Source organism: Melanostigma gelatinosum, assembly GCF_949748355.1.
Source record: "Melanostigma gelatinosum genome assembly, chromosome: 8".
NCBI classification, from domain to species: Eukaryota; Metazoa; Chordata; class Actinopteri; order Perciformes; family Zoarcidae; genus Melanostigma; species Melanostigma gelatinosum.
In genome coordinates this window covers 21,243,316-21,269,640 of record NC_136641.1, presented here as the reverse complement: position 1 = coordinate 21,269,640, position 26,325 = coordinate 21,243,316, and the positions used below count along the sequence as shown (strand labels likewise).

The following is a 26,325-nucleotide window of genomic DNA, read 5'->3' as shown; positions in this document are numbered from 1 at the left end:
AAGTTACATAGCTACTGTCACAACGGAGCTCACACCTTCAAAATAAAAGCGGCCGCGTTTTTAGTTAGAAATTAAAGATTTCGTAGGTAAACATGACCAATAAAACATTTTTGTCTATTTAATAAAAACCCGATATCTTAATTTTGCTTTTAGTTTGGGCCTGCTAAAGAAATGTCAAACTTGGATGTTAAGTATTTTACTTTGAAAGACCAGCCGGAAGTCGTGTCTTTTTCAATTAGGCTAGCTTGTCAGGTGCCAAAGTAGTTAGCTAAGGCGGAAGGAGGAGTCGGGGCAGTGTGAGGGGGGACATCATGTAGTTTGTTCAACACAGACTGTGTGACTACAAATATTTAGACCTCCGTTTATTCATCTGGAATCACATCATTGTGTTACCATCCAACCGACATCATGTTCATGCGCGGATCTAAAAAGCGACGATCGAACCGCTCGGTAAGGGACTACTTTTCTTTGCTATTTATTTCTTAATTACTTTCACAACTTTAGTCAACACTTTTGCTAGTATCTTCTTTTGACATAAAACATACTTCAGGTTTATTTTAAGGTTTGTTTTCTGCTTCGCTGTAATAGTTAAGACTTGACATGGACTTGTAGGCTATTGAAAACAGCCCGAGCGGAACTTTGTCCACCTTCACCTGGCTTTTGTTTCGGTAGCCTACACGTTTTATTCAGTAATAACGAGAATATCCCACTTCTTCCCAACACTTATACTAAATTACATTGTTCTATTTTATTATGCTGTGTACCAGAAAATACATTCTTTGATTCTTGAGTCATTTCGGGCGCCCCAGGTCCCAGTCAGGACAGACGACGTCATAGATCTTCTTTTTTTTTACCTGAGCCGGTGATGTGGTTGCTGTAACCTGAACATGTTTATTACTTTTTGTCAGGTTTTCATTACAACAACAATTTATGCCCTGTTAGATTACGTGCTACAGCTGGAATATTGCCCAAAAACACAGCCTATACGGCCAGGTCACTAACTAGATGAAGCTTGTTTTCGGAGAAGACTAACATCTGTGTGGCCGTGAAACATCTGGCTCTGCAGCACACTTGGATTATATCCAGACAGTGACTGTGAATCCAACTAACACAATACTTGCTGGGAAAAAAATCTTAGACTTTAATGCACTAGTCTAATAGCAAACCAGACCATAATACCCTTTTCTACATTTTTAGCTTAAATCTGTGTTTATACATTTGTAGAAGTATTCAGATATTTTACTTGGGTAAAAGTAGCAATACCACAGTGTACAAATACTCTGTTTAGTATAAGTATCGCATTCTAAATTTTACTTAATAAAAGTACAAAAGTATGAGCATCAAAATATGCCTAGAAGTGCTCATTATGCAACATGTATTTTATATTATTGTCTTATAATTATTGATGCATTAATGTGTTCATTACTATTATAGTAAAGTACAATATTTGAGTAAATTGTGCGTAAAAAGTGTGACGTTATTTTTCTCCACTTGTATCTAACATACGCCCTAGATCCTGTAATGTATTCCTTTAAGTCATGGCTTTAGCACTATTCCAACACATTTAGCACCCCTGTTCCCACCTGACTCACACAATGAACACAGTCACGTATTGATGAATAACATCAATATTTTATTCTCCAACACTCTATTACATCGGCACTTGAAAAGTGAGTTTGGAATCATGTTACAACACAGATGTCAACAAGTGCAAAGTGTATCTTAAACACTTTAGTTCTTTTTAACAAGTTTCAAATTATTTGTAAATTATCAGAGGATTTTCATCGCAATAGCGCGACAATTAATGGAATATATTGTTGTGTATTAATTATCATTGTAGCGCAACATCACCTATAATCATTTTTTAACCTTTTAATTCATTTTAATCTGCTATAAAAATGAAACAAGTCAGATCAAATATTCGTCTGTCAAACCACCTGTTGTAGTGTTAGACAGCCACGAGCCTACTCCGATTATAATATTCATTATATGACTGTTGTGTCGATTTGAAGGTGTAGAGAATGCAAAAATAATATGTGACTCAAGATGTTCGAACACTTGTTTTCCCAAATGAATGACAAAATAGACGACCGATTAAAGAAACCTTCAAACAAATTGTCGCACGACAAAACCTCTCTGCAGTTATTGTGTGATTGTTTTATATCTTTTGTCATGTGACACTGTGCACTTAACCTGCGGATGTGCTAGTTAGCCGTTGCAATCACCAGTTTGCCTATTTATTTTAGCTGTAAATACCTTTTTAGATCGTCATTAACTGCAAAACTAGCAATTAGCCTTTTTCACAACGGACATTTTTGACATGTCACAGCAGCAAAAAACACAGGTGTACGTAATAAATGTGATAATTACTTAAAAACCCATTTAGCTGCTTCAGGATCCTGTTATTCTGCATGCTGGCACACTGTCATGGAAGGGAGCCGTCGTTAGTGTTACCAGTAACGCCTGTGCTGTATAATAAAGTATCTATCTATCTTTTCCTCCTAAAAAAAAGGCTATCAAGTCCTCACTCACAACAGCGCTGTCACAGATGCACATTTCTGTCTGAGCTGCAGAATGACACTTGTAAACGTCCAGTTGTTTAACTTTGTTTAACAGCGATGCATAAGAGCAACATGAAGTGCTGTGAGAGGTGCTGTCTGTTTGATCCTGTCCAGTGAGGAGAGCGCTGCATCTACTCAGTGTGGCAAGGCTGCAAAGGCCCCTGACCGCTACTGTTAATGTTTAACCCCTCCTTCACCGCAACATCGAAAGAGAGCAGCGAAACTTACAATTACAATCATTGTCTTCTGTCAGGTTAATCCTCTGAAGCGCAGAGCCCCATACCCTCCCACCTGAGGAGGCAACACTCGCATAGCATTTAGTGTGTCCCAACGACATCATTTGGGTGCATCCATTCTCTTTATATTCATTGTTGGATGTTCGGAGAACAAATTTGTCCGACTCTCAGTTTGTCCATGACCCAGTTACACGGTTACTTGGTAGCAGAGAAGATCTCAAGCAAACCAAGGCAGCGCGGCATGTGATCAAACCTCACACCCACTTAACAAAGGAGCTGATATGAAAAAGTCTGACGTCGGTCTGAGAGAGAGAGAGCATGTGAACTTGTGTGATTGTGTTATTTACTTTACCCACACTGAGTTCAGAAGAAAACTTCCTACTACCGCTCCCATCACATCCCTTCACTTGCAGCACAATAGACGAACCTCATTGTTGGGCCACAAACGTGACGCGTTATCTTTTCAAAAGTGAACGGGAAAACACACCTGAAGTCTCTGTGTAGCCTTGAAATACAAACTTGTATTCATTGTTGTGCCTCTCGGATGTTCTCTTGTTGTCTGTTAGCATATAACGGGACTAAATACTGGTCCTTTACTCAAGTACTGCACGTACAATTCTGATGTACGTTGTCAGAGTATTTCCATTTTACGATACTTGAACTTCTACTACACCCCATTTTGGAGGCCATTCTTTCCACTTCGTTACATTTATTTTGTCAGTTTTAGTTACCACTGGTCACCTTTCAGGGTCAGATTGTTAATGCAAAATATACAAATGTTTTTTGTGTTTTATTTTTATGGATTAATTCACCCAGCAGTATATTAATCAAACCACACCTTTGCCAGCTGCAACATTAGTGATGCTCACTCATTAATGCATCACTAATTATAATACAATTTTATATATGTGTGAATTTGAAATGTGCCATTCTGCACAATAAATACTTTTACTTTTGGTACTTTAATGCTCATACTTTTATATTTTTAATCAAGTAATGTTTTGAATTTGACGTTTGCTACTTTTACGTAAGTATAGCTCTGAGTAGGTAGGCAGCAAATAGTACAAGCAAGAGGTTTTTTTTTACATTATTTGACATATTCATACCAATATACTACTCAGGGGTATAGTGTTATTCATAGGTGCTTGTTGTCTTGGTGTATTTATCAATTTCACTCATTCATTTCAGCCTCACTTTCCAGGAATTTCATCAAAGTGTTCCGTATTTCCCTGAATTAATTCGATTTCCCTCTGACCACAACGTTTAAATTCATCCAAAGCAGGGCAGGACGTCATTTCCTGTAACCACACTGCAGGTTTAAGGTTGTTCATACTTTCTCACCTCAGCGGAGTCACTCTCCCAGCCTGAAGCAGGCATACTAACCAAGGGCGCTACCTTGTGCGTAGTGATCGGGATCTGAATATTTCTGTTGTATTAGTTTCAGTGCTGCGTTGATAGTCTGTATTTGTGCTTTTAAACAAGTATTTCCCTGTAGTATTACTCTGTAATATCTACTTTTAGATCATCTCGTTTTAATAGTACGAGTGAGTTTAAGGCTTTTTGTAGAATCTCTAATCCTTCATTACGTCATGATTGTACTAGTGCTTAACTCTTAATTACAATCTCCCCTGAAGTGAGTGAGTGAGTGTTTATGTTGACGATGCTGAGCTCCTCATCGCTTTAATCTCACTCAGTTTTAGAATTGGTCGCGGTCGTTGTGCTGAGTTTAATCTGATGTTGGCAGACCTCCATCTCATCACTCGCTCCGGATTCTGAAGAATACAAGAACGTCTCTATTTCCAATCAGAGGATTAACCTCAGTGGCCAGAGGTGGGCGTTTTCAAACTCATAGCTGAATTCACCCATCGGCATCAGAAAGTGCAGAACATGACAATGAAAACATGAACGTATCAAGCATCGTGTCATTGCGTGGAAAGTCTGTAACTTCCCTCAGTACCCTAAAGTGTAATCGCTTCAGGTCAGCTACAATTGATTGACTTTCATTCTCTGTGCACCGGTGTTAAATGTACCGGCACTTTGTAATGTGCTCCCGCCGGCTCAGTGCCCACGTCACAATGACAGCTCAGGAACTCCATGAGGACATAACAACTGAAAGGTCCAGTCACCCAGAAATCATCTGTACGCTTCATTGAGCCCGTCTTGTCACCTTGTCACCTTGTCGCACCTGACATTCAAAGTGTTGATTCATATAAGCAGACACCAGCGCACACAACACGGCGAGGCATTTCAATTACAGCGTGTAAATCATTGTTTCCTGTCAGGTGGGACTTTTCTTGACTAACGAGTTCTGGATACAGTCATCATTGCAAACAGCCTAATATCTCAGTCCTGGAAACATGTACTCAGAACAGAATGTTTTTTCATGCTCAAAAGTACAAGAAAGCAAGCTTCTTATTGCTCCCAGTTAATGGTTTCTCTGTGCATTAGTAAAGCCCTTACAACCCATACATCAACCCTGCGCTATCGGTGAGATAAGCTCAGCAAACTCAGCGTCGCTCCAATCAACGTCATGCATTCGTGCTTTTGTTCATGAAGAACTGTGCATGGGAAAAACAGGCTTGATGTGAACACTGGTTTAGTGGTTACCTTCTGAAGGTGCGTGTGGTTGTAAAGACGCCGTTGAAAATGACAGCTGAGCAGGTATGCACAGGTAACCTCGCTGTATCACACAGCTGCCTTTTATTGCTTTGCTCGTTAAACTCTGCTAGCGTCTGCGCATGTGTGTGTTCTGCATCTTAATGTGCAGTTTATTCATGCGCTTGAGAAGAGCAACTAGTTGTCATAGTTGGTATCGTAGAACGTAAGATTTCCATGTCTTTTTAAATATGAAGCAGGTTTAGGTGCTATTTATTTACAGTGAAAGTATCAAAACACTCAATATGCACACAGCCCGTATTCAGAAACTGTGGCTTTTAAACGAGCCGTCGGGACTTCGGTCAGGTTGTGATGTCACCAGTAGAAGTGCATCTAAACTCGTTGACACACACACACACACACACACACACACAGTTTATGTATAAGTCTCCTTTAAGTTTTGCCCCTAAAGCTTATTTTCAAAACTTGCCAAAATGCCAGCAAATATGGGGTCTCGCTCTTTTTTTTTTGCTGACAGAAGTGCATATGAGGCACATGATTTGTCCAAATGGTGGAGAGGAAAACAGCAGCGCCACAGAACCCTGATGTTTCTTTCACTCTTTCCTTGTTAAAGGTTTTTTTCAGAGGGAGTTATTCCTCATCTGAATCAAGGGTCTAAGGTCAGAGGGTGTCGTATGTTGTACACCTTTGTGATTTGGGATATTGGGCCATACGAATACAATTTACTTGACTTTAATTTGCTTTCAAAAAGTAGAAAAATGTCTAACAAATAGCTGACAAATGTTCTCCGTCAACAGTAAACCTTTATCACAGACGATATGAGAGGTGCCGTAGAATAAAGGCATCGGGGGAAAAGAAAGCGTAGACAAAGGGACTACATGGAGAGAGAAAGGGTGCAGCTCATCCTGTGTCTGCTTCCTTCCTCTCATCTCTAAAAAGAGGCTTGTTTCTGCACACACACACACACATGCTGCAGGGATTGAAGCACAAGTGAGATATCAGGTGGTCGGTTTAGTTGTTGGCTAAATCAGATGCAGTGCTCAGCATTTTTGAGGAAGAAGACACTTTTGAGATCGTACAGCCATCTTCATACTGTTCATCCCATCTGTTACAAAACAAGCAGAGTAAAATCCCCTAAACTCACAGTTGAATATAACTAAGTTTGAGGACTGGTGAGGCAGACAAGTTTATATCGTGGCAACATTCACTCACTGATTTTTGTGTCTGAATGGCAGCCAGCAGGTTTAACTCTTACCGCAAGATTTCGTCCTCATTCCTTATTATAGCACAGTGAATACAGCTGAGATTACTGCACATTCAGCTGTAAGAAAACCATGTAATGTATGAGCAGGAAAACACATGTTGAGCACAGAGGTGTGTATTTAGACTCACCACCATTTTAGCCATTTCAATGGTTTATATCTCCAGTTCAAGCACGCACACAGTGACATGATGATGTGGGATTTTCATAAATTGGCGTCATCGAGTAATGCATGTGAAATCTATCGACGGCCCACAGCACACCCCAAATGCTGCTGAACCAAAGGCTGAGGAGATTGACTCAGAGTACATTCTACTTGTGGCTTAAGCTCAATATGATGTTGATGCTCCTGCGGCCGTGTATGGTGAACCCTGTATGTGCCTATACTTACAGTTGTTTTAACCTTTAACTGTCTTGCGCCCCAAAAGGTGTGAATGGTTCTCCAACGGTAAACGATGTGCGCTGAAGTGAGTTTGTGTTTTGTTTCCAGCAGGAGGAAGAGGACCCAGACAGAGGGCAGCCCTGTATGCGCTGTGGGGACAAGTGCCCCGGCTTCCGTGTCCACGGCTGGAGGTAACGTCTCAAACACCGCCAGTCAGCCGCCTGTCAGCCGAGCAGGAAATGTTTTTCTCATTCTGTATAATCACCTCTGTAGGGTTGCACTCTCTCCTGTTGCTTTTTGGATATTGTGCAACTTCTTATAATAATAAGCTACTTACAAGGGAGGTCAAACATATTGTTTTTTTCCCCCAGGCGGTTAAACTTCAAAGATGTAATACGGTTACAACTTTAATGTCATTTTGTGCACACAATCGGAAGAATCGCTACCTCATGAATGATGCTTTTGACAGTTTTGATATTATTTTACACAACAGCTATTATATATACATAAAAGAGTAATGGGTAGATGCATAAGAACCGACGTCAGGAGTCAAACTGTGTGCATGTGTGTGCATGTGTGTGCATGTGTGTGTGTGTGTGCACACGTCTAGGAGTGAGCATCAACATTGCTTCCTACGGAAATCAGCTTATCTGTGATCTGTGTACACGCTGAGGAGTGCAGACATACATTAAAAGACAACAAACATGACCCGGTCAGATCACCGCATGCTATTCACAGAGTCGATCAGTCTCACTCGCCCCGTGGCCGTAAAGAATCAGTGCTGTGGAGTCATTGAGTGCCGTTGAGCTCTGGCAATTGCACCAGAAGCAGCTGCATTTAGTTTGAGTTGACTTCATATTCACGGGGAAAACAGAAGCTCGACAGAGCAGCAGGATTACCAATAGTCCACCGTGCAACATGTGCAGTGTGCCTGAGCTCCAGCGATTGAAACCCTGTTCTTGTGAGTTGTTGTTTGTTGCTACTCAGCAGAAGGACAAATGTTTTGTGGGATGTCCATATTGTGTCTCTGCAGCAAAAAGGGCTGCTTTTTTGAATTAAGACACAAGCCACTTGAACCGTCTGCGTGCATACCTCTTACACCTTTTTGTTCAGCGGTTGTTCATCAAAGGATCTTCATTTATTTCATTCTGTTCAGCTGTTTTCTTGCGTGCTTTCCTTTGAGCCCCCTTTTCTTCTCTCTCTCTCCTTTAGTCCGTTCGAGAATATCCAGCTGGTTGGGTCTCTTGGTTACTCTAATCCTGAGAATCGCACTAATTAGATTAGGCCTCACTGCTGTGATAGTAACCCTCTGGACCACTTCATAACCTCCCTCTGGCTCCCCCACTGTCTCTCCAATTCACTGCTGCTTTCCCTTCTTCAACTGGGACATTTGTATGCATTGCATTTAGTGTTAAAACATGTATAAATAACAACTTCTTCATTGGTACTTACTTACATGAGCGTAAAAGAAGCAAAGAGTCAGTTGTTTGGAAGGCAGCTGTGTGATCCAGATTCTAAATTCGATTGTTCCAAGTCCAGCGTGTTGTGTTTAGTGGCTCCAGACTCTCAGGCTGTACACACAGCGAGATCAATGAAAGGAGAAAGAAGGACCCCGGATGAGACAATCCCAGATGGCCGCTACATGGCTGAAGCCAACTGTGACTTGGTGATGGAGAGAATAAAAAGAAAAAAAGGCGCAGGAATGCGTACTTCATGTAACCAAAAGACTGTAATTGTATCTTTTAGCTTTTTCAGTTCAGTTTCTCACGATTCAGGTCAAGACAAAAGCTTGGAAGTTGGGGTGTAATCTAAAACACGTGTGCTGCTCTCTACCTCCGGCTACACTCTGGTGGACGTCCTGCCTCTATACGCACCCGTCTCTTTGCAGTTTCTGTGTAGTATCACCATCACGCTGTGAGTTATGGACCTTTTCTTAATTCTGCTTTTTGGCTGCAGAACAGATCGGAAATGACTTTAGGTGAGATGACGAAGAGAAGCGTCTTGTTTCGACGTCTCTTGGCCGGTCCAGGAGAGAGAGAGAGGGACATGGATGTGATTAAATGGTTGAGATTTATGGGGGTCTGTTTTTTGAAGACCAGAGAGTCCCGTGCTAATTGCATCTTCCTTAATAACCAATTTAGAACCACACCTTCCCTGATGGACGAGATCATCTGAGTGACCGCGGCCTTTAGCCGCTGATGCTCGCTGAGAGGGAAGTGATCCATCTTCATGCTGAGCTTTCTCAGACAGAGCTTAAACTGAGGTGGGTGGGGGGGGGGGGGGGCAGATGGTGCATCCGCTGGCCAGCAGCGAGTTTATCGAATGACTTTTGACCCACAGGTCTCCGCCACGCTTCAGAAGTGTTCAAAGTAGCCGTCGCTATTAGTCTGGGTGGCCATGCGGCAATTACTCAGTCACTAATTAGTGGCAGAGAGTTAAAGGACAAGGCCCATCTGTTTCTTAAAGTCCGATCTAAGGAGGGCTTCACGATACATCCTGCAGTGAGTTGTAGATTGTTACAGCAGCACACATGTGAAGCAGGGGATTATCTCATGGCTGCTTCTAATTACTGTATACTGACTCCTATACTTCTGTATGCCCCAAAACAGGGGGTCGAGATCAGCTGTTTGAAACGCATCATTTTCAGGCTGTGAGTTAACTAACGATCATTTTTAAGATTAATTATGAACTATTTCATCTGACCAGCAGTCCAAAACGAAAATATATTGAGCTTACAATCATACAAGACAAGAAAAACAGAAAATAAGAGAATGTTTTGCATTTTTGCTTTAAAAAATTGTCAAAATACTTGCAAAAATTGATTGACTATCAGTGGCAGCTCTACATTGTAGATGTCACTGCTAAACAGCACTGCTGACTCTGGTAGTGGAGTCGTTAAATAGTTACTTTACCATGTTTTGGGCCCAAAGCAACATTCAAAAGAAATAAAAGAAAGAAGACATAAAGAATGACGTGTTCTGGCTCTTCTCTAGCAGACGTGTCCTCCCTGATCTTCATCCTTTAGCGAATGACCAAAGTCAGATGAGCCGGTGTGTCGTGACTTCGCTAAGCCTGAAAGTCATGCCGTCTGCTTGATGTTTCGCCAGAGACACTTTGTTGTCGTGCATGCCCATCTTGATCGCATGAGATGACAAATGATGCACAGCGCAGCATTGCTCACAGGCTGAAAATCTGCTCCACTTTCATTTCTATGATTAATAACTGCATCAAGGCAACAAACAACCGTCCATCTGCTATGAATCAGTCACAGCAGTCTGGTCCGAGGAGAAAAGACGCAGTGCGTTTACTCTCACGTGGACTTTTGACTTTTCATATCTTCAAAAGTGAGTAAATTGTCGGGATTAGTTGAAACGTCCGCTGCGTGTATGTGTACTTGAGCTTATCACTTAAATCACATCAGCGTGTGTGTGTGTGCACCTTGAGGACGGTGTGTGTATTTTTTAGCCGTGCGTGGTCGCGTTCGGTGCCTTTTGTTTGAGCCCACTGTCAGCGCGGAGGAGGGTGGGAGTCGGGGGTGGCGGGCACATTGAAAAGAGCCGAGCAGACAGAGAAATGACCACATGGACGGGAGCTGCCATAGAATAGCCTGCTCCGCCACTGACAGGCAGGCTGTGACGGTGATGGTGATGGTCGACTATTGAATGCAAACCTTCACAGAGCTCAAGTCTGGATGGGACCGCGTGAAAAGGCCGACCGGGACTAATTTGTCATGATTACAGCAGGTAATGAAGAAACCATATTTTACTGTCTGACAGGATTAAGAGCGACTAGAAACTCAAACAGTCTTCCAGTTGGGAGATGTGTGTTTAGATTCTTTCTGATTATGTGTTGTTTTGTACACACATCTGTGTAGATGTAATGTGCAGCACATGACTTCATGTACAGTTGGTGTTGTTACTCAAATCCTCTGCGCACAGTTTAACAGCAGGATTATATGGTATCTTTATGGAGACGTCATTTTATTTAAGCATGTACACACGTGTGAAAGTGCAGGCTAATGTATTACTGGATGAACTCGGGTTGTTTTGGGATCCAGGGAAGGATTTAACAAGCCTTAATCTCTGTGTTCAACAAATTAAAACGATTTGAAATCCCTTCAGCCAAAGCTAATTAAAGCTGGTGGAGTTCTAGTTCAAATGAGTTTATTCCTGCTCCACAAAGTGTCAATATTCACTTTCAATGTACTTACTTTACTTTACATCAGCATGACAGAGCTGTCCTCTCCTCCATGTCCTCTACCACCCTGCTTTATTATCTAGGGTCATTTCGTTTATTTCATAATTCTTTAGTTTCGTGGATTATCTCTCATTAAAATGAACAACAATTACAGCACCAGCTGGGCCAGCAGCTTCAGTAACAATGCTCTGGTGCAGCCTTTCAAATGTCCAAAGCAGCATCCTCTGTGTCTCCTGGTTCCTAACACACCGTTACCTTCTTGTGTTTTCTTGGTGTAGATGTTGTAAAGAAATACAGTATTAACTAATTGATTACGTTTGTCTGTGCTCTTTTTATTTAGACCCTATATTTAGAATGAGCAAATGTCTGCTTTAAAAACAACTTCAACAAATAATCGATTCTACATTTTCTGCTGATCGACTTCTTATTTCAGCTCTAACTTTGACAGCAGTTTGGTGAACGATACATTTTACAACTCCCGAGCTGTTCTTGCTCCGTACACATTTTCACGAGGACGATCAAAGCATTGATGTATGAAGTTTTTTGACCTATCAGCAGAAAATGTGGTCGGTAGCCAGAGGGGACAAAGCAGCTCTATTACATCAGAGTCAAACCAGGCACACCAGGGCCCGGGGTATAGTAGTGTTGAAGTTTACTGAACTCATGATTAAAAGAAGCGCTTGCTAAGAAAAAGCTAATTTAAATGAGTATGTTTTGTTAAAGCTTTGCTCGTGTCATACTACAACTAGTCTATACTTTAAAGTGGTGCTGATGTGCTCATTCATGTAGTAGTAGTAGTTTATTTATATGTTTTGGCGTGTGTACAAACCAATCTTTTGGTCAAACTCTGCCTACTTTCACCCAAAATTCATTCCAATTGGACTCACTGGTGATTCTACCCTTTCATCATGTGGAGGCTGGTGGTGAGGGGAGGGGGGGGGGGACGTGGTGTGTCTGCCATCTGTCCCATCGTGCCAGGGTCCGGCTGTGTCCTCCTACCCACTTACGGAGGCATGTGCATCGCAGGTCCCCACTTCTCCGTCTGCACACACACACACACACACACACAGCACATTTGTATTGCACCTGCTTTGTGATCATGGTCGTATAAGGTGCCAACCCCAGGATGACTGACATATCGTAGCATTTATATTCTCCTTCAGTTACCTCGTGCTGAATGAAGAGAGAGTGGAGCACGTTCACACTGACAAGCGATGACCTGCTGTTGCTAACAACAAAAAACACCTTTTTACTTTATGAGACGATTGATTAGAAGAGGAGCACTCGTGCAGTTTTCAAGCAGTTGTGTGTGTGTGTGTGTGTTTGATCTTTTTGGTTGTGTGGGGGTTGGGTTGCTGGAATAAAGCAGCTTTGTGTCTTGTGAACTCGAGCCACAAGTGCCAGCTGGCAGGCCCGTTATGCAATCACAACAGGGATGTACACATGCAGTACATGCCGCATGTGGCCACATCGTCGCATACACGACATCCACACCTCGCTGACAACCCCGGGGCGCTTTACTCTGACTCCACCGGTCCCACGAACGGGCACACCCACCTCCAGACTGATTGTAGTGAGGCGTCAGAGAGGACTCGACGGGGTGTAACATGAGGCCGAGGGAGACTATTGCTCCCATCTTCACCGCCCTCCCTGAACTACCGCGCGGGATTGTTGGCCAGACTAATGTCAGCGACCTCATTTCCTGCTTGTTTGGTAGTAGCGTGTTTGGGATGTGAGCTCCTCAATAACATCTGAGATGAGATTGAGTTGACTCCAAATGTGTAAATGCATTAGCACTACACACTATCCATAGACTGTGCGCAACAACGATTTCTAGTTTTGAGTTTCAAATGATCTGGAGATGGCGTTTTTATGTATCGGTATGACAATAATTATTGTACAAGTCATTTGTGGCTGCCAAGAGTCTCTTTGAGTCAACCGCAAGAATGTGCGTGGGCTGGTTTGCGATCATGTCTCCAACGCAAAGTGTTTTAATCAACAATATGGTTACAAAGTGGGAGTGCCCATGTGAAAGTTATTATTTAAGAGTTATTACTTTTAGAGCCCTGTTGTTTGGGTTTGTTTTAGGAGCGGCCCTAACTGCCTGATCTCAATTTGATTCATCTGGCTTAATTGTGGGTTCAAAAATAAACCAAATTCTTCATATATTTTCTTTCTGTTTTGTCAAATGCATCTGGAAAACAATGGATCTGAAGTCGGGTTCACGTTTTAACTCTGTGGTTTGCACCTTAGCACCTGAAGCACCAGGAGCTCCTTGAAACATTTGACATTTGATCAGCTTTGGCTTGTGTTGTAAATCAGTAGCAAAAAAAAATAAAAAAAGTCCCCGGGGACCAGCCTCAAAGCCGTCTTTGTCTCCACAGGAAGATCTGTGTTCACTGCAAGTGCGTTCGAGAGGAGCATGCCGTGCGCTCGGTGCCGGGCCAGCTGGAAAAGATGATGACGAAGCTGGTATCAGACTTCCAGAGGCACTCCATCTCCGACGATGACTCGGGCTGCGCCTCCGAGGAGTACGCGTGGGTCCCACCTGGGCTCAAGCCCGAACAGGTAACGATGCAGAAGTGGAGACACAAAAGTGAGGGTGAGGCACGCTTCCACTTGGACATGTTCATACATACACAAACAATTAGATGACTGTTTTATGACTGCAATTGAATTAATAGCTCTCTGGGTGAATAACTGTCTGTCTGTACTCTGTTATTTATGCTCTTTATGTGAACACACTTGTCTCCTCATACAGGTATACCAGTATTTCAGCTGCTTGCCGGAGGACATGGTGCCTTACGTGAACAGTTTAGGGGAGAGATACCGAATCAAACAACTGCTGCACCAGCTCCCAGCCCACGACAGCGAGGTAACATCGCTGCCACGTTGGATGTTTCCGTCTCTGGCTTCACTCCTGGTGTATCGTAGTAGTGTAGTACAAGTACATACAATCACTCAGTCGAGCAAGTTTAGAACCACAATACAAAAACACATTGTTATTATTATTATTGATTCTGAGCTTTCTATTTAATGTCCACATCAATGCTGTTAAATACAAAGGTTATTCTTCATATTCCCAAACAAGCTGATATTGTGTATTATAATACGACTGTTATGTACCGTCTTTTACCTTTTAAATGTTGTATTATTTCTGTTAAAGGCTCCATTTGGTCAGAATCATTTACCATTACACATTCAATCCAAAACATCTTTTGGATTATTCAAAACTAGCCTCTGTGTTTCACTTGAAATCCAGTTGCTACGAATGCACACTTTTAGAATTTTTACACAATTCTTTATACAATAAATATACTGGACTTCATTCATCTCACTGAACCTCAGAAGTAAATGATGTTTGGAGATAATTTTGCACAACATGTCAACAAGCATCTCTGTGTTTCCTGTAGTCCCAGTACTGTAACACTCTGGACAACGAGGAGAAGAAGGAGTTGCGTTTGTTCAGTCAGCAGAGGAAAAAAGAGAACTTGGGCAGAGGCGTCGTCAGACTCTTCCCAGTAACGATGACGGGAGCCATCTGCCAACAGGTAGAGCAACATTTAGATTTTATGTCCAGAAACGTAACAGATATACGTTCCCTTCAATGCATGCAAGGGAAAGCTTATTAAAACCCAGCGGAGCCATGCTGAAGAAGAATCTCTTTTTTATAGGACTGGAGAAAGTTCAGGTGCAAGTGGGTGCAGGCATTGCTCAGGGGCCACAGCACAAAGAGATTTAATGATTACAGGGCTGCATAAGCAAGTGTAACCTGCAACGTTCACCATTTCTTTTAAAGGAGATTCCATCTAACTCTTCCCTCTGCACCACACCCCCATCCCAACCAAATCTGCTTTTTTATTTTGCAGTGCGAGAGGCAGATCTGCGGTGGAGACATAGCGGTGTTTGCCAGTCGGGCAGCAAAGAGCAGCTGTTGGCACCCTCAGTGTTTCCAGTGCGCCACCTGCAGCGAGCTGCTGGTGGATCTGATCTACTTCTTCCAGGAAGGGCAGATCTACTGCGGCCGGCACCACGCTGAGAGGCTGAAGCCGCGCTGCCAGGCCTGCGATGAGGTGACTGTCTCACGGAGAAACCTCGAACCTGTCTCATAAACTTCCACCAACTGCAGGGTTTTGCAGCAGGTCTCTAAAAGTAAAGTGAAGTGGGAGTCAGAAGAGTATCCCGCTGGTGCACGAGTACTATTACCCAGCTTCATTGTATCTCTTGCTCTCCACTGCAAACTATCCACAGACGGCATAGTCTTTTAAAGGTATCTTAAAAATAACAGAAGAGCCGTTGTGAGTGAGTTGTATAAGAGACGGGGTTTTTTTTATTCAAACCTGTGCAGAAAGATCCTTCAACGTATCCCCAAATGAATCATCAGGCCCTGTCAGGTATTGTACCATTGCTGTATTTCATCGTGTCCCTGATCAGTGCATAGTAAAAGCGGTATTTGCAGATGTTTCTGGTGGTCTCTGCTTGTTTTAAATTACTTCTCAATGTGACTTCAGAGATTAGTTAACGTCGTCGGCTAATGGATCTGCCACGACCTACAAGAGTTCTTTAGGCCCGGACGATGACTAAGCCTGCGACAGGGCGCCCACAGCATCTTTTTTTCCCCTCCCTATCTTGATAACCCAAATCCTCAGTACTCATTTTTACAACTGATTTGTTTACTTCTGCACCCATGAAATCATCACCGAGTGACCTCTCCGTCTCCCTCCGTTGCGTCTCAATCCTAGATCATTCTGGCGGATGAATGTACGGAGGCAGAGGCAAGACACTGGCACATGAAGCACTTCTGCTGTTTTGAGTGCGAGGCTGCGCTGGGCGGTCAGCGATACATCATGAGAGAGAGCCGACCGTACTGCTGCTGCTGCTACGAGTCCCTGTACGCAGAGCACTGCGATACCTGCGGAGATCACATAGGTACTGCATTACATCTACAGAAACTCATACGGGGGCTTCTACACAGCGAAAAGCCATTGTCAAGCAGATGTTGTTCACTATTTATTTGGTAACACTTGACTTTAAGTATTTAGCATTTATCGGCAGCGAACGAAACATAAAATGAATCGTTTCTAAGACACTAGAATGAAGTTGTAAGCAGATATAATGACATTTTCAAGTATTTTTCAAAGTACAGTATTTGCTGACAATCGTAACTACTCTTTTGAAGACATATTACAACTGTGTTTTACTACAATGCCATTCATTCATAATCTGTTTATACACCAACATTCACTCGATTGCCAAGAAAAGGAGTCAAATCTGTCTTCAGATTATAAAAAGAAGATAAAGAATCAAAACTGCAGAGCTACTGATTTGTATACGTACCAGAGATTACAGAGAAAACAGAGATAGATTTTCAAATGACTCATGTAATCATGAAATGATTCCCTCTCAGGTATAGATCAGGGTCAGATGACATACGAGGGTCAGCACTGGCACGCCGTGGAGTCGTGTTTCTGCTGCGCCCGCTGCCAGCTGCCTCTGCTGGGGCGCCCCTTCCTCCCTCGAGCGGGGCTCATCTTCTGCTCCAGGCGCTGCTCGCTGGGCGAGGACCCCAATAACTCCGACTCCTGTGACTCGGCGCTGCAGAGCAAACCGCCTCAGCACCGACGCGGCGAGACAGCAGAGAAACACCAGCAGCCTCAGTGTGGCTCTCCACTGCAGCCACTAGAGGGCACCAAACCTCCTATAACTGCTGCGAAAGACCGCATGCACACGGCAGTGGAAAACAGAGGTGATGATGCTACACTGGTGTCATGCTCTGATGTTATGTAGGTCGCACTGCCGAGAAATGACCCTGTAAGTATCCTGTCGAGACTATTCTCACACATTGACTTGCTCTGCTTCTCTCAGGTGTCCACTGCACTGCTCCAGTTCAAAACGGACTTCCTTCACCCAGTGGCCATCCTCATCCAAAAAGCTCCTACTCACCTCTTCCCCACATCCATCTAGGAAACGGCTTAGGTCCGTCTTGGCCCAGCGACCTTCCACATTACAGTTTACTGCCGGGGGACTCTGGTATCAAACGTTCTGTCGGAGATCTTCAGTTCAAGGCAGAGCTAAATGGAAACCCTGGACTAACTGGCCTTAATTCAAGGGGAACCTCGACTAAAGACTGTAGGAACTGGGTGGAAAGGACAAATCAAGTCATGCAAGGTATCAGACATCCCTGAAGCTTAATACCATCAACAAAGTATCATTGTTCTATAATTATATCATCTCATCTCACTCTGTATTAACTACATGTGCCCCCCCCCCCTGGTTTTCTCCCTGCAGTGTTTCCTCCACAGAAAAACTCACACCTCATCTCACCTGACTCGCCTCCCCTCCCGCCCAACAACCCGTCCATCCTCCCGCCTCCTCTGCCCCTCAAGTCTCGTGACTTGATGCCCCTGGACTCGCCCCCACCAACACTCCCCCAACTGGTGGACCGACCGTCTGATTCTCCGCCCCCGCTGTCCCGCAGTGGCACAGCTCGGGTCAGCTTCAGAGAACCAATCAGCAGCAGCTACTCTGTCGATGGGGACGAGGATGAGAAGGAGCCAGAGCTGCCAGAGGGTGAGGAGGACCAGCAGGAGGAAGAGGAGGCGGAGGGAGGTTTCGGAAGCAGGTTGCATCTACAGAAGGGCATCCCACCGCAGATGGATCTTCTGGGTAAGAAAAGGCTTTCAAACAGATGACTATTGACTGACGTAGAATCTGGGAAACCAAGTTGATTTTGTATTTCTCATCATTTATATTTTCACCCAGATGGATCCTCTTACCACCAGCGGAGTCTGCGGCGAGGGTGGAGCCGTTGCCGCATCCCCTCTGACCCGGCTCTCCACCCGGGGGCAGAGAGGCGTTCCAGACACTCGCGGCCCGAAAGGCCTCGGCTGGACCTGCTGGACTGGAGAGGCGAGAAAGAGAGGGACAAGCGGGGCTCCGCCGTCGCCTCGTCGCTGACCCTCCAGCAGGGCCCGTGCAAACATGAAGACTCTTGCTCGACATGCTCTTCATCCTCAGACTCGGAGGAAGAGGGCTTCTTCCTGGGAAAGCCCATACCTCTGCCCCCACAGCTCCGAAAGCAGCAACCCGAGGAGGGCAAAGACACAGAGGGAGACGAGGAGAGGGAGGTGCAGAGAGACTGGGGGCTGAGAGGCAGCATAAGGCGGAGAAGAGCTCACAGCCTCGGCGCAAAGGACAAAGATAAAAACTGTGCTATCTCCTAACCCCGAACGTCAAATCACAGCATTGTTATTTTCTAAATTATGGTGCACAAGAAGAACTAATGGCCCCTCATTACTCTGGGATTCTGTGATGTAGAGTTAAATCCAACACACATCTTCAGCCTTTTCCACATAGTTCCAGACTTACTACTTAGCAAAAGAAAGCACGATAAACCTCAGAAAGGTCACTAACTTTAACTTAACCGTATTTACATTTGTCTGTTGGAGATGTTACATTGTATAAAATGTGAGTGTATGAATCCTGTGAGAAGCGATGAATGTGGAATGATTATTGTTTGGATTATATTGTAACATCCAAGAGAGAGGACTCACTCCTGCGCCGCAGTGCCGTTGAACACAAACTGCCGCGAGGCTGAAGTGAAATGTAACTTCTTATCATCGCCATCATTTACATACGTAAACTTACAGTAGCACACATGACCGACGGCTCATTCCTCTATCTTGGTTTGTAAAGTAAAACATTAAAATATATCTTGTTTTGTTTTTTTTAACCCTACTGTAACCACTCTCTGTGCTCTTATGTGCAATTTTTATATGGCTGTAATATATTACAGTTATGAATACTAAATGGCCAAATATTATGGGATGGAGTATGAACTGTGGTAGTTTTATGAGTGGTTACATTTGTTATGTGTCCAAACGAAATACTGCAAAGTTTGTATACATTCATGTCTTTGATAAAAAAAAAACGCTTGTATGACTATAAGGTCGTTTATTTTTTATATATTTGGTGTAGGTCGCTGTTCTTTCTAGTTTTATCTCAAGTGAAAGGAAGAGCTTATAATTCCAGTTTCTGTTTCTCAGATTGTGTTAAGACAATTTTATGTTGATATTAAATTTGTCTAAAGTGTTGGTCTTGCCGTGTACTTTTATTCCACACTCCACACATACCGAAACATTCAACATGGACCTTTGAACAGCTTGTCAGCAGATATGGTTCCTTATCATCCAGCTAGCAGCAGCACCAAACAATGGCAGCGTCACGTGACCAGAAAGAGGCCAGAAATGTTTCCTTGTAGGAGAGCGATCGGACCAATCAGCGAGAGGGGGCGGAGCCACAAGAAGCACACATGAGTTGTCAAACAGGTTTGTCTTGACTCTTGAGCTGCTGCTACTCATTTCAAACACTCTCACACACATTCTGCTCAGCAGGACCGTGTGTTCGCTGACGAGAAACCAAAGAGAAGCTCAGGACATACACACGAGCTGTCAAGGTGAGTTCTCTTTAGAAATGCCCAAAATAAAAGAATGTAAACTGTAACAGCTAACCCACACCTTCATAGAAGCAGAGTTGAGCTTGTCAGGACAAGGCTGGTGGAGGCCTTGCGTACATGTGGGACCTTTTTTAGTTGTTTACCTGCTCCCCACCTTTGTGTTTCTGTCTCTTCCTGCTTCGCTCCATGTTTGTCATTTGCTCTCAATAGCAGAATATGCTGCCACTTGACTCAGAAACATTCAATTAGTGGCTCTATTTCTGTTTGTCTGACTCACCTCTCGACATTCCTCTTTGCTTTGTCGTAACACGGCAGCCCGCTACCTTTTCAATGATATCTATGTATCATGGTGCTGGTGGTTTTTTACTTCAAACCTTGTTTTTATTGTGTTCATCTGTAGACTTCAGGTGAAGAGTGGAGGTTCAGGAAAGGTTCCCGGCTCTGTCAGCAGGAGTTTGGCCCGGCCCGGCCCAGACTGGCATGGCAAATATGTAGAGAATGTGACTGGCCGTTGCAGACTAATTCAAAAACTCACAGTATCTTAAGTACATACAGAAGTGCAAAAAAAAAGCCGCCTTACCAAGTTCATTATTGTGAACTTCACCAAAGTTCGAGGCTTATCACTGAACCGGAAGAGGGCCGCTAAGTTGAACCCCGTTGTTCTGACTTTACGTCACTTACAGAGGCTTGTAGTTCAGGAAGAAGCCCGCTTCAAACCCTGGCAACTGGCTGCTTTATTTAAAGATGAGGAGCCATTGTTCCCATAGCAGCTGTTGGTGTGTGTGTGATCGGCTCTGTATTGCCTCCAGACAATAGCTTGTTGACAGCTGTCCTCATGCACCTCCCCGTCTCACACACACACTTCTGCCACTCTTTTCACGGGCCTTCTACTGCCTGAACATGTCGTGTCAGTTTAATTGTGTTTGTCTACGGGGAGATGGATGACTGAGGGTGACTGTTCAGATCCGTCTGTGCCGGCAGCCAATAAACATGTGAGATGAGCCTTTAAGAAAGGGGATGGTTCATGGGTGGACGTGTCTTTGTGGCGTTTGCTGTGTTCCAGTACTAAAAGTGTCTGAAGAAGACACTTGCTTGTGTTTTAAGTTAAGTGTTTTATTGACTGTTCATTTGACTTCCTTATTGATCTGGCTGTGTCCTGACTGATGTGTCTCTCTCTTCCACAGGAAGTCCAAATGTCAGGGAAGTAGAGCTCCTCTGAGATGCTGAGGTTACATCTCAATTTCTGCACAGCTGGGAGATTTATTTCAGGGTGGCCAAAGAAAAAGCTGTGAACAGAGAGCGCACAAGGACAGGTACGTCTACTGGTTTTACAAAATGCCTTTGGAGACTCTCCAACACCCAGTGAGACAACCGGCGAGGACCGCTGTAGCTGCTGCACCCCCACGCTTGCGGCTCAAGGGGCCAGTGGGGCCGGACTTCTACCGGCAGTTCAAGACGGTGGCAGGCAGACCGAAGCAGAGTGCGGTGGAGAGGCTGGAAGCAGACAAGGCTAAATATGTCAAGAGTCAGGTGGCTCTTTCTAAACAGCAGCCGGTCAGGCCTCCTGAGGTGCGTATGCCTCTGCTGAACCCCGGTACCGCTCTGCGGCCCACCAGGAAGACCCCCACCCAACCGAAAAAAAAGCAGGAAGAAGTCCCGCTCGACTTGGAGCATCTGAGTAACCTGATCAATGGTGTAAATGATGGCGTCACCGCCAACTCAGAGGACAGTAAAGCTCTGGACGGTGCGGACACGTCGCACAGCTCCCCTTGCCCCACACCTGCAGGGGCACAACGGAAAAAGGAAAGGCCGTGTCCACCCCCTCGTCCGGACTGGTCCAGTCCAGCTAAGGTGAGATTAAAAGCCTCTGGACCTCCCAAGGAGGAGAGTCACGGCCCTTCTGGCTTTCCAGCTGCCAGGACCGTACGAAGAGTGGACGTCATGCCTCAGGCCTGCCCCGCGAGGACGCCCCGCAGACCACCTCAGTACATCCGGCAGCCCCTTCAGCCCATACCGTTACACTCAAAGTTTCCACTCCGCCCGGCTACTTCACACCTGCGTCTCTTCCACACCCGGACACCACCACGTCCTTCCCCTCTGAAACCTGTTGTTGCTCCGTCTAAACCGGACCTTCCTCCCTCCTCTCCACCTGGAGCCCTCGTCCCTACGCCACCTACCCCTAGCCTCCCTGTTTTCCCTCCTCCCTCCCCAGCCATTACCCGTTTGTCCTCCTCCAGCTCCAGGAAGCGTCCCTCTCTCATCCGGTCTAAGTCGGACATGAGTGACCGGTGCTCCCGAGCCGGGACAGACCTGGAGCGCTTCTTCAACCTGTGTGGGTTGGACCCTGCAGACCTCCAGTTGACCGGCTCTAGCTCTGACATCGTGTCCATGGCCCGCTTCCGCAGCGTGAGCGCTCCAGGGTCCGAGTGTGCAGGCTCCGGTGAGGAAGAGGAGGATGATGAGGATGCTTGCAACGCTGCAGAGCGTGTTCCCTACGGTGTTTCTATCATTGAGCGCAATGCAAGAGTAATCAAATGGCTGTATGGAATCCGTCAGGTCAAAGACAATGCAAGTAAGAGCACAAATTTATAAGATGGTGGAAAATGTCTATACGATTTTAGAAGAAGAAAAAAAATTGCATAACAGAAGGAGTGATGAGATGTCATGATTAAACTGATGTGATGGAAGCAATTTGTCTGCCAAGCAATTAATTTCCCTTTTGTGCCCATGTTTGTTTGTTTTCTATTTTACAAAATTTGGAATGTTATGACATTTTTCTTATTGAAAGACAGAAGAGAAATTGAAAAACTGTTGTTTTTTTGTGGGTCTCATGACGGGGAAGTCAGAGTGTCATCTCTGGGCACGATCACGTAAATGAACAGCATTAAACACTGAATGATGGAAGCATCTTCTCATTTACTTTCAGAGAACCACAGAGTTTTAACCCAACAGTGACACATTTCTCCTGAGAGGGATCGGACCACAAACTCTCCCATAACAACAAAGAGTCTAGGTCCATATTACAAGTCATTAGAAACGTATGGGATGTGTGTGAAATTGCTTTTGCTTTCTCTTTTGCTGGTCAAGAAATTGTCAGGGAGAGGAGAACAGGATCAACGGGCTTCATTTGATGCAGAGTTTCACTGCTGTTCCACAAGAGGTCAGAGCAGTCCCAACTGAGAATGACAGTCCAATCAAGACCGTGGCCTTTATGCCTCAATCTCAGAAGTAGGAACTGCTACTTGGAAAATAGTAAAACTTCAATTTTTAAAATGAGTTTTGTTTAATTTTGCCCCTTGTCAAATTCTTAGAAACTAAGAGATCCCAATGTTGCATTCATGAACATCAAGGAGAGCAGAGCTTGTGTGATTGCAGTTAGCTGCATCGTACCTGTAGAACCAGTAGGAGGTATTCTGATTTTATCTTTAAAGGATATACATACAGACGCACAACAATCTTTGTTGTTGAGCCAGTTCATTCATTCTTATTGTCCGATACGAGCAGGTGGGCTGGATGACAGCGCCACACTTTGAAAGACGAAGGAGTCGCTCAACCAGATTTCAGTGTCAAACAAGTGGGACTTGAATACAGATGTGTGTGTGTGTGGGAGGAGAGAGCTACTCTAACCGTCGGTCTGCATGTGGAATTATTCATATTCACGTCAAAGGATGAGTTGTCTTGATACTTTCGCGAATCAAGTACAGGCATTAAAGAGTCGGTTATTAAAACGGACCACAGATAGAAACTCATGCAGCGACGGTCGGCAGAGGGTAAGTTTCCCAAATTAAATATCTTACCAAGTATCCTCTCGTTTTTTTCCCCTACTTTTGCATTCATATTCAAAATAGGCAAATGTACTTTGAAGGTATCTTTTGTAATACTTCAGCGAACATTATTATTTCATGTATTGCTCTCCCAGATGTGACCGATGATGATGGTGTTTTTAAATTCAACCATCTCAGCAATATGTTTTCTGGATTGATGCATTGTTGGAAGCAAAAGCCTGATTGGAGATTAAACCAAACTAAAAGCTAAATCTTCCATTGATGCTATTTGAGAAACAGAAAAGGCCTGCACCAGGAATAAAAGTTGAAAACCGTTGACACTATTTACATCGGGTCATATAGACTTAAATCCACACCCCCTGTTGTGATATTCTTCCATATTCCATACTTCATACAGAATATTCTTGTTTGGTTTGAAACACTGCGAACCAACCTGGTGTGTCTTCCTAACGTAACTTCATCCTGCATACAGAGTCAAACGTTTGCATGTCTGCAACTTTTCACAATGTAACTGAACCGACACAAGAGAATGAACAGATTTCTCTTCAGAGGGAAAAATATTTAGACTAATGTGAGCAGAAGAAATCTCAGTTAAAATCTGAATTTTAAACGTTTTGCAACCCACACTCTCACTGAGTGACAAGTGTGTGAACAGAAAAACTGTGGATTCACAAAACGGCTAAATGTTTGAACTGATTTTTTTTAATAAACAGAAATATTTCCTCACTCTGGTCTTCACAGGGGTCGGGGGGGATTCCTCTGGCCAGGAAGGTGTGTTATGCTGTGGGTGACGTCCCTAATCAGATTATTACAGCTGCTTTAGATATTTCCCTTCAAGTATTTCTCCTGGATGTTGTGCAGGTACGAGTTTAAAATGATCTGTATTCCTTACGATATATGTGCTTTTTTTCTGTGGTTTATATATATATATAATATATATATATATATATATATATATATGTGGTTTAATCTTAATTTTAAAATAAAATACCTCAGTATTTCTACAGATGGAGGCCTCTTATGTCTCCATGATTCAATTCGTGAGTCGGACCTGGGATGCTGTGACCGAACCTCTGGTTGGATATCTGGTGAGCTGCAGTAACTGGACACCCATCGGAAAACTCACACCATGGTTGGTTGGCGGAGCCACATGTTTAACACACTCCATATTGAATTAGGCTACGATTCATCTGCAGGCGCTGTACTCAACAGAGCCAAGAATGTTCATCCCACAGGCTGATCCTCTCGACTCCGTTTGGCATCCTGTTCTATCTGCTGCTGTGGTTTGTGCCACACGGTTCAATGTCTCAGGGTCTCAGCGTGCTGTGGTTGCTCACAGCGGTCTGCCTGTTCGAGACCCTCATGAGTGTAAGTCAGTGTGTTACAGGCACTTCTCGCTCAGTAACACTTGCACCACACTTGTATATTTCCATTTTATTCTATATATATACGTCATTAAATCGCAGAATTTTTCTACCTTTGACTCCAGCTGCCGTTTTTAGTTGCTTTTCAAATTAAGATTTTACAATAAAAGACATATAATAGCCTTATAAATACAAAAAAGTGTCTAGGGGCCTCTTGTCACAGATGAGTTGTTAGCAGTTCCACCAGCTTCTCAGATGGTTTTCAATAGTCCTATATTGTAAAAAAGTGATATTTTCATATCGTTTTGTTTTAAGTAGGTCTAAGTGCTGTATAAATACTATGAAAGTATCAAAATGCTAAATCCATGGAGAACTGTTGTACTTTTAATTAAGTACACTTTTAAACACAGGAATTTTACTTGGAATGGAGAATTGTTTCACAATGTTATACTGCTACTTTTATTTTTTTAACCACTTATTTCCCCACTGCTTGTACACATTTCTTAATAATCTATCCACCATCTTGTGCTTCGGTAAACTTCCTCCCCCTTCATCTTCCTCATGTCACCATGGTGACAGAATGTCCTACCAGTCTCTGTTGTAACACTGTTGCCGCTTTGCGCCAAGCTGTGTCACCATGGCTACTGAGTTTCACACGCCTCATGTGCTGTCAGTTGGTATCATGTTGTCTTCTGATGTCCATTAACAGTGCTACAACGTTCCCTACCTCTCACTCAACATGTTCCTGGGGGGAGATCACAGAGACAGGGACTCTGCCACGGCCTACAGTAAGAGTACCAATACTCACGATCATCTCAGATGCGTATTCCCAGGTCGAACAACATGTAGACCAGGAGTGTAGACCTCAGATTCATCACAATACTGTACAAATTCAAGATACTTGTATTTCCCTTTTATGCAGCTTTATGATTGTACTCCACCACATTTCAGAAGCATTTCTGTAGCTTGAACTACCCAACAGCATATAAAGTAGCAGTAATCCAATAACATAATATTAAAAACACTGACAGGAACAATTTACTGCAGAATGAGTACTTTTACTTCAGCAGTAATTTCTGCTGATGTTTTTACTTAAGTAAAGTCTTGAATACAGGACTTGTAGTGGAGTATTTTCAACATGTTGACCAGGATTTCCCTCAGATTCATCACACTCCTTCAGTGTTGGATTGTAACTAAGTACATTTACTAAAATACGGTACAAAATCGAGATACTTGTATTTCCCTTTTATGCAGCTTTATGATAGTACTGCACCACATTTCAGAAGCATGTCTGTAGATTAATCTACCCAGCAGCATATAAAGAAGTTAAAAGCACATCCACAGCAGTTAAATGCAACATACACGTCAATGCAGCAGTAATAGTAATCCAAAAACATAATATAGAAAAAACACTGACAGGAACAATTTACTGCAGAAAGAGTACTTCTACTTTAGCAGTCATTTCTGC

General features: G+C 43.7%; 2 protein-coding genes across 3 annotated transcripts; both read left to right on the top strand.

The window, feature by feature from the left end:
- The first annotated feature begins 316 nt into the window (after positions 1–316).
- On the top strand, positions 317–19,278 carry prickle3 (prickle homolog 3). 2 transcript variants are annotated; one of them, XM_079273434.1, is made up of 11 exons: positions 317–450; positions 7,165–7,247; positions 13,638–13,821; positions 14,015–14,128; positions 14,667–14,804; positions 15,123–15,326; positions 15,996–16,182; positions 16,661–16,999; positions 17,119–17,421; positions 17,542–17,919; positions 18,016–19,278. In XM_079273434.1, exons 1-11 carry the CDS (start codon positions 409–411, stop codon positions 18,474–18,476), a joined length of 2,433 nt encoding a protein of 810 aa, XP_079129560.1. In that variant the 5' UTR covers positions 317–408; the 3' UTR covers positions 18,477–19,278. The 2 variants fall into 2 exon arrangements, with proteins under 2 accessions (XP_079129560.1, XP_079129561.1); XM_079273435.1 differs by lacking the exons at positions 317–450; positions 7,165–7,247 and adding an exon at positions 10,683–10,799.
- A 1,682-nt stretch (positions 19,279–20,960) lies between these two features.
- On the top strand, positions 20,961–22,310 carry fam110a (family with sequence similarity 110 member A). The gene has a single exon (XM_079273310.1). It carries the CDS (start codon positions 21,044–21,046, stop codon positions 22,298–22,300), a length of 1,257 nt encoding a protein of 418 aa, XP_079129436.1. The 5' UTR covers positions 20,961–21,043; the 3' UTR covers positions 22,301–22,310.
- Positions 22,311–26,325: the final 4,015 nt, after the last annotated feature.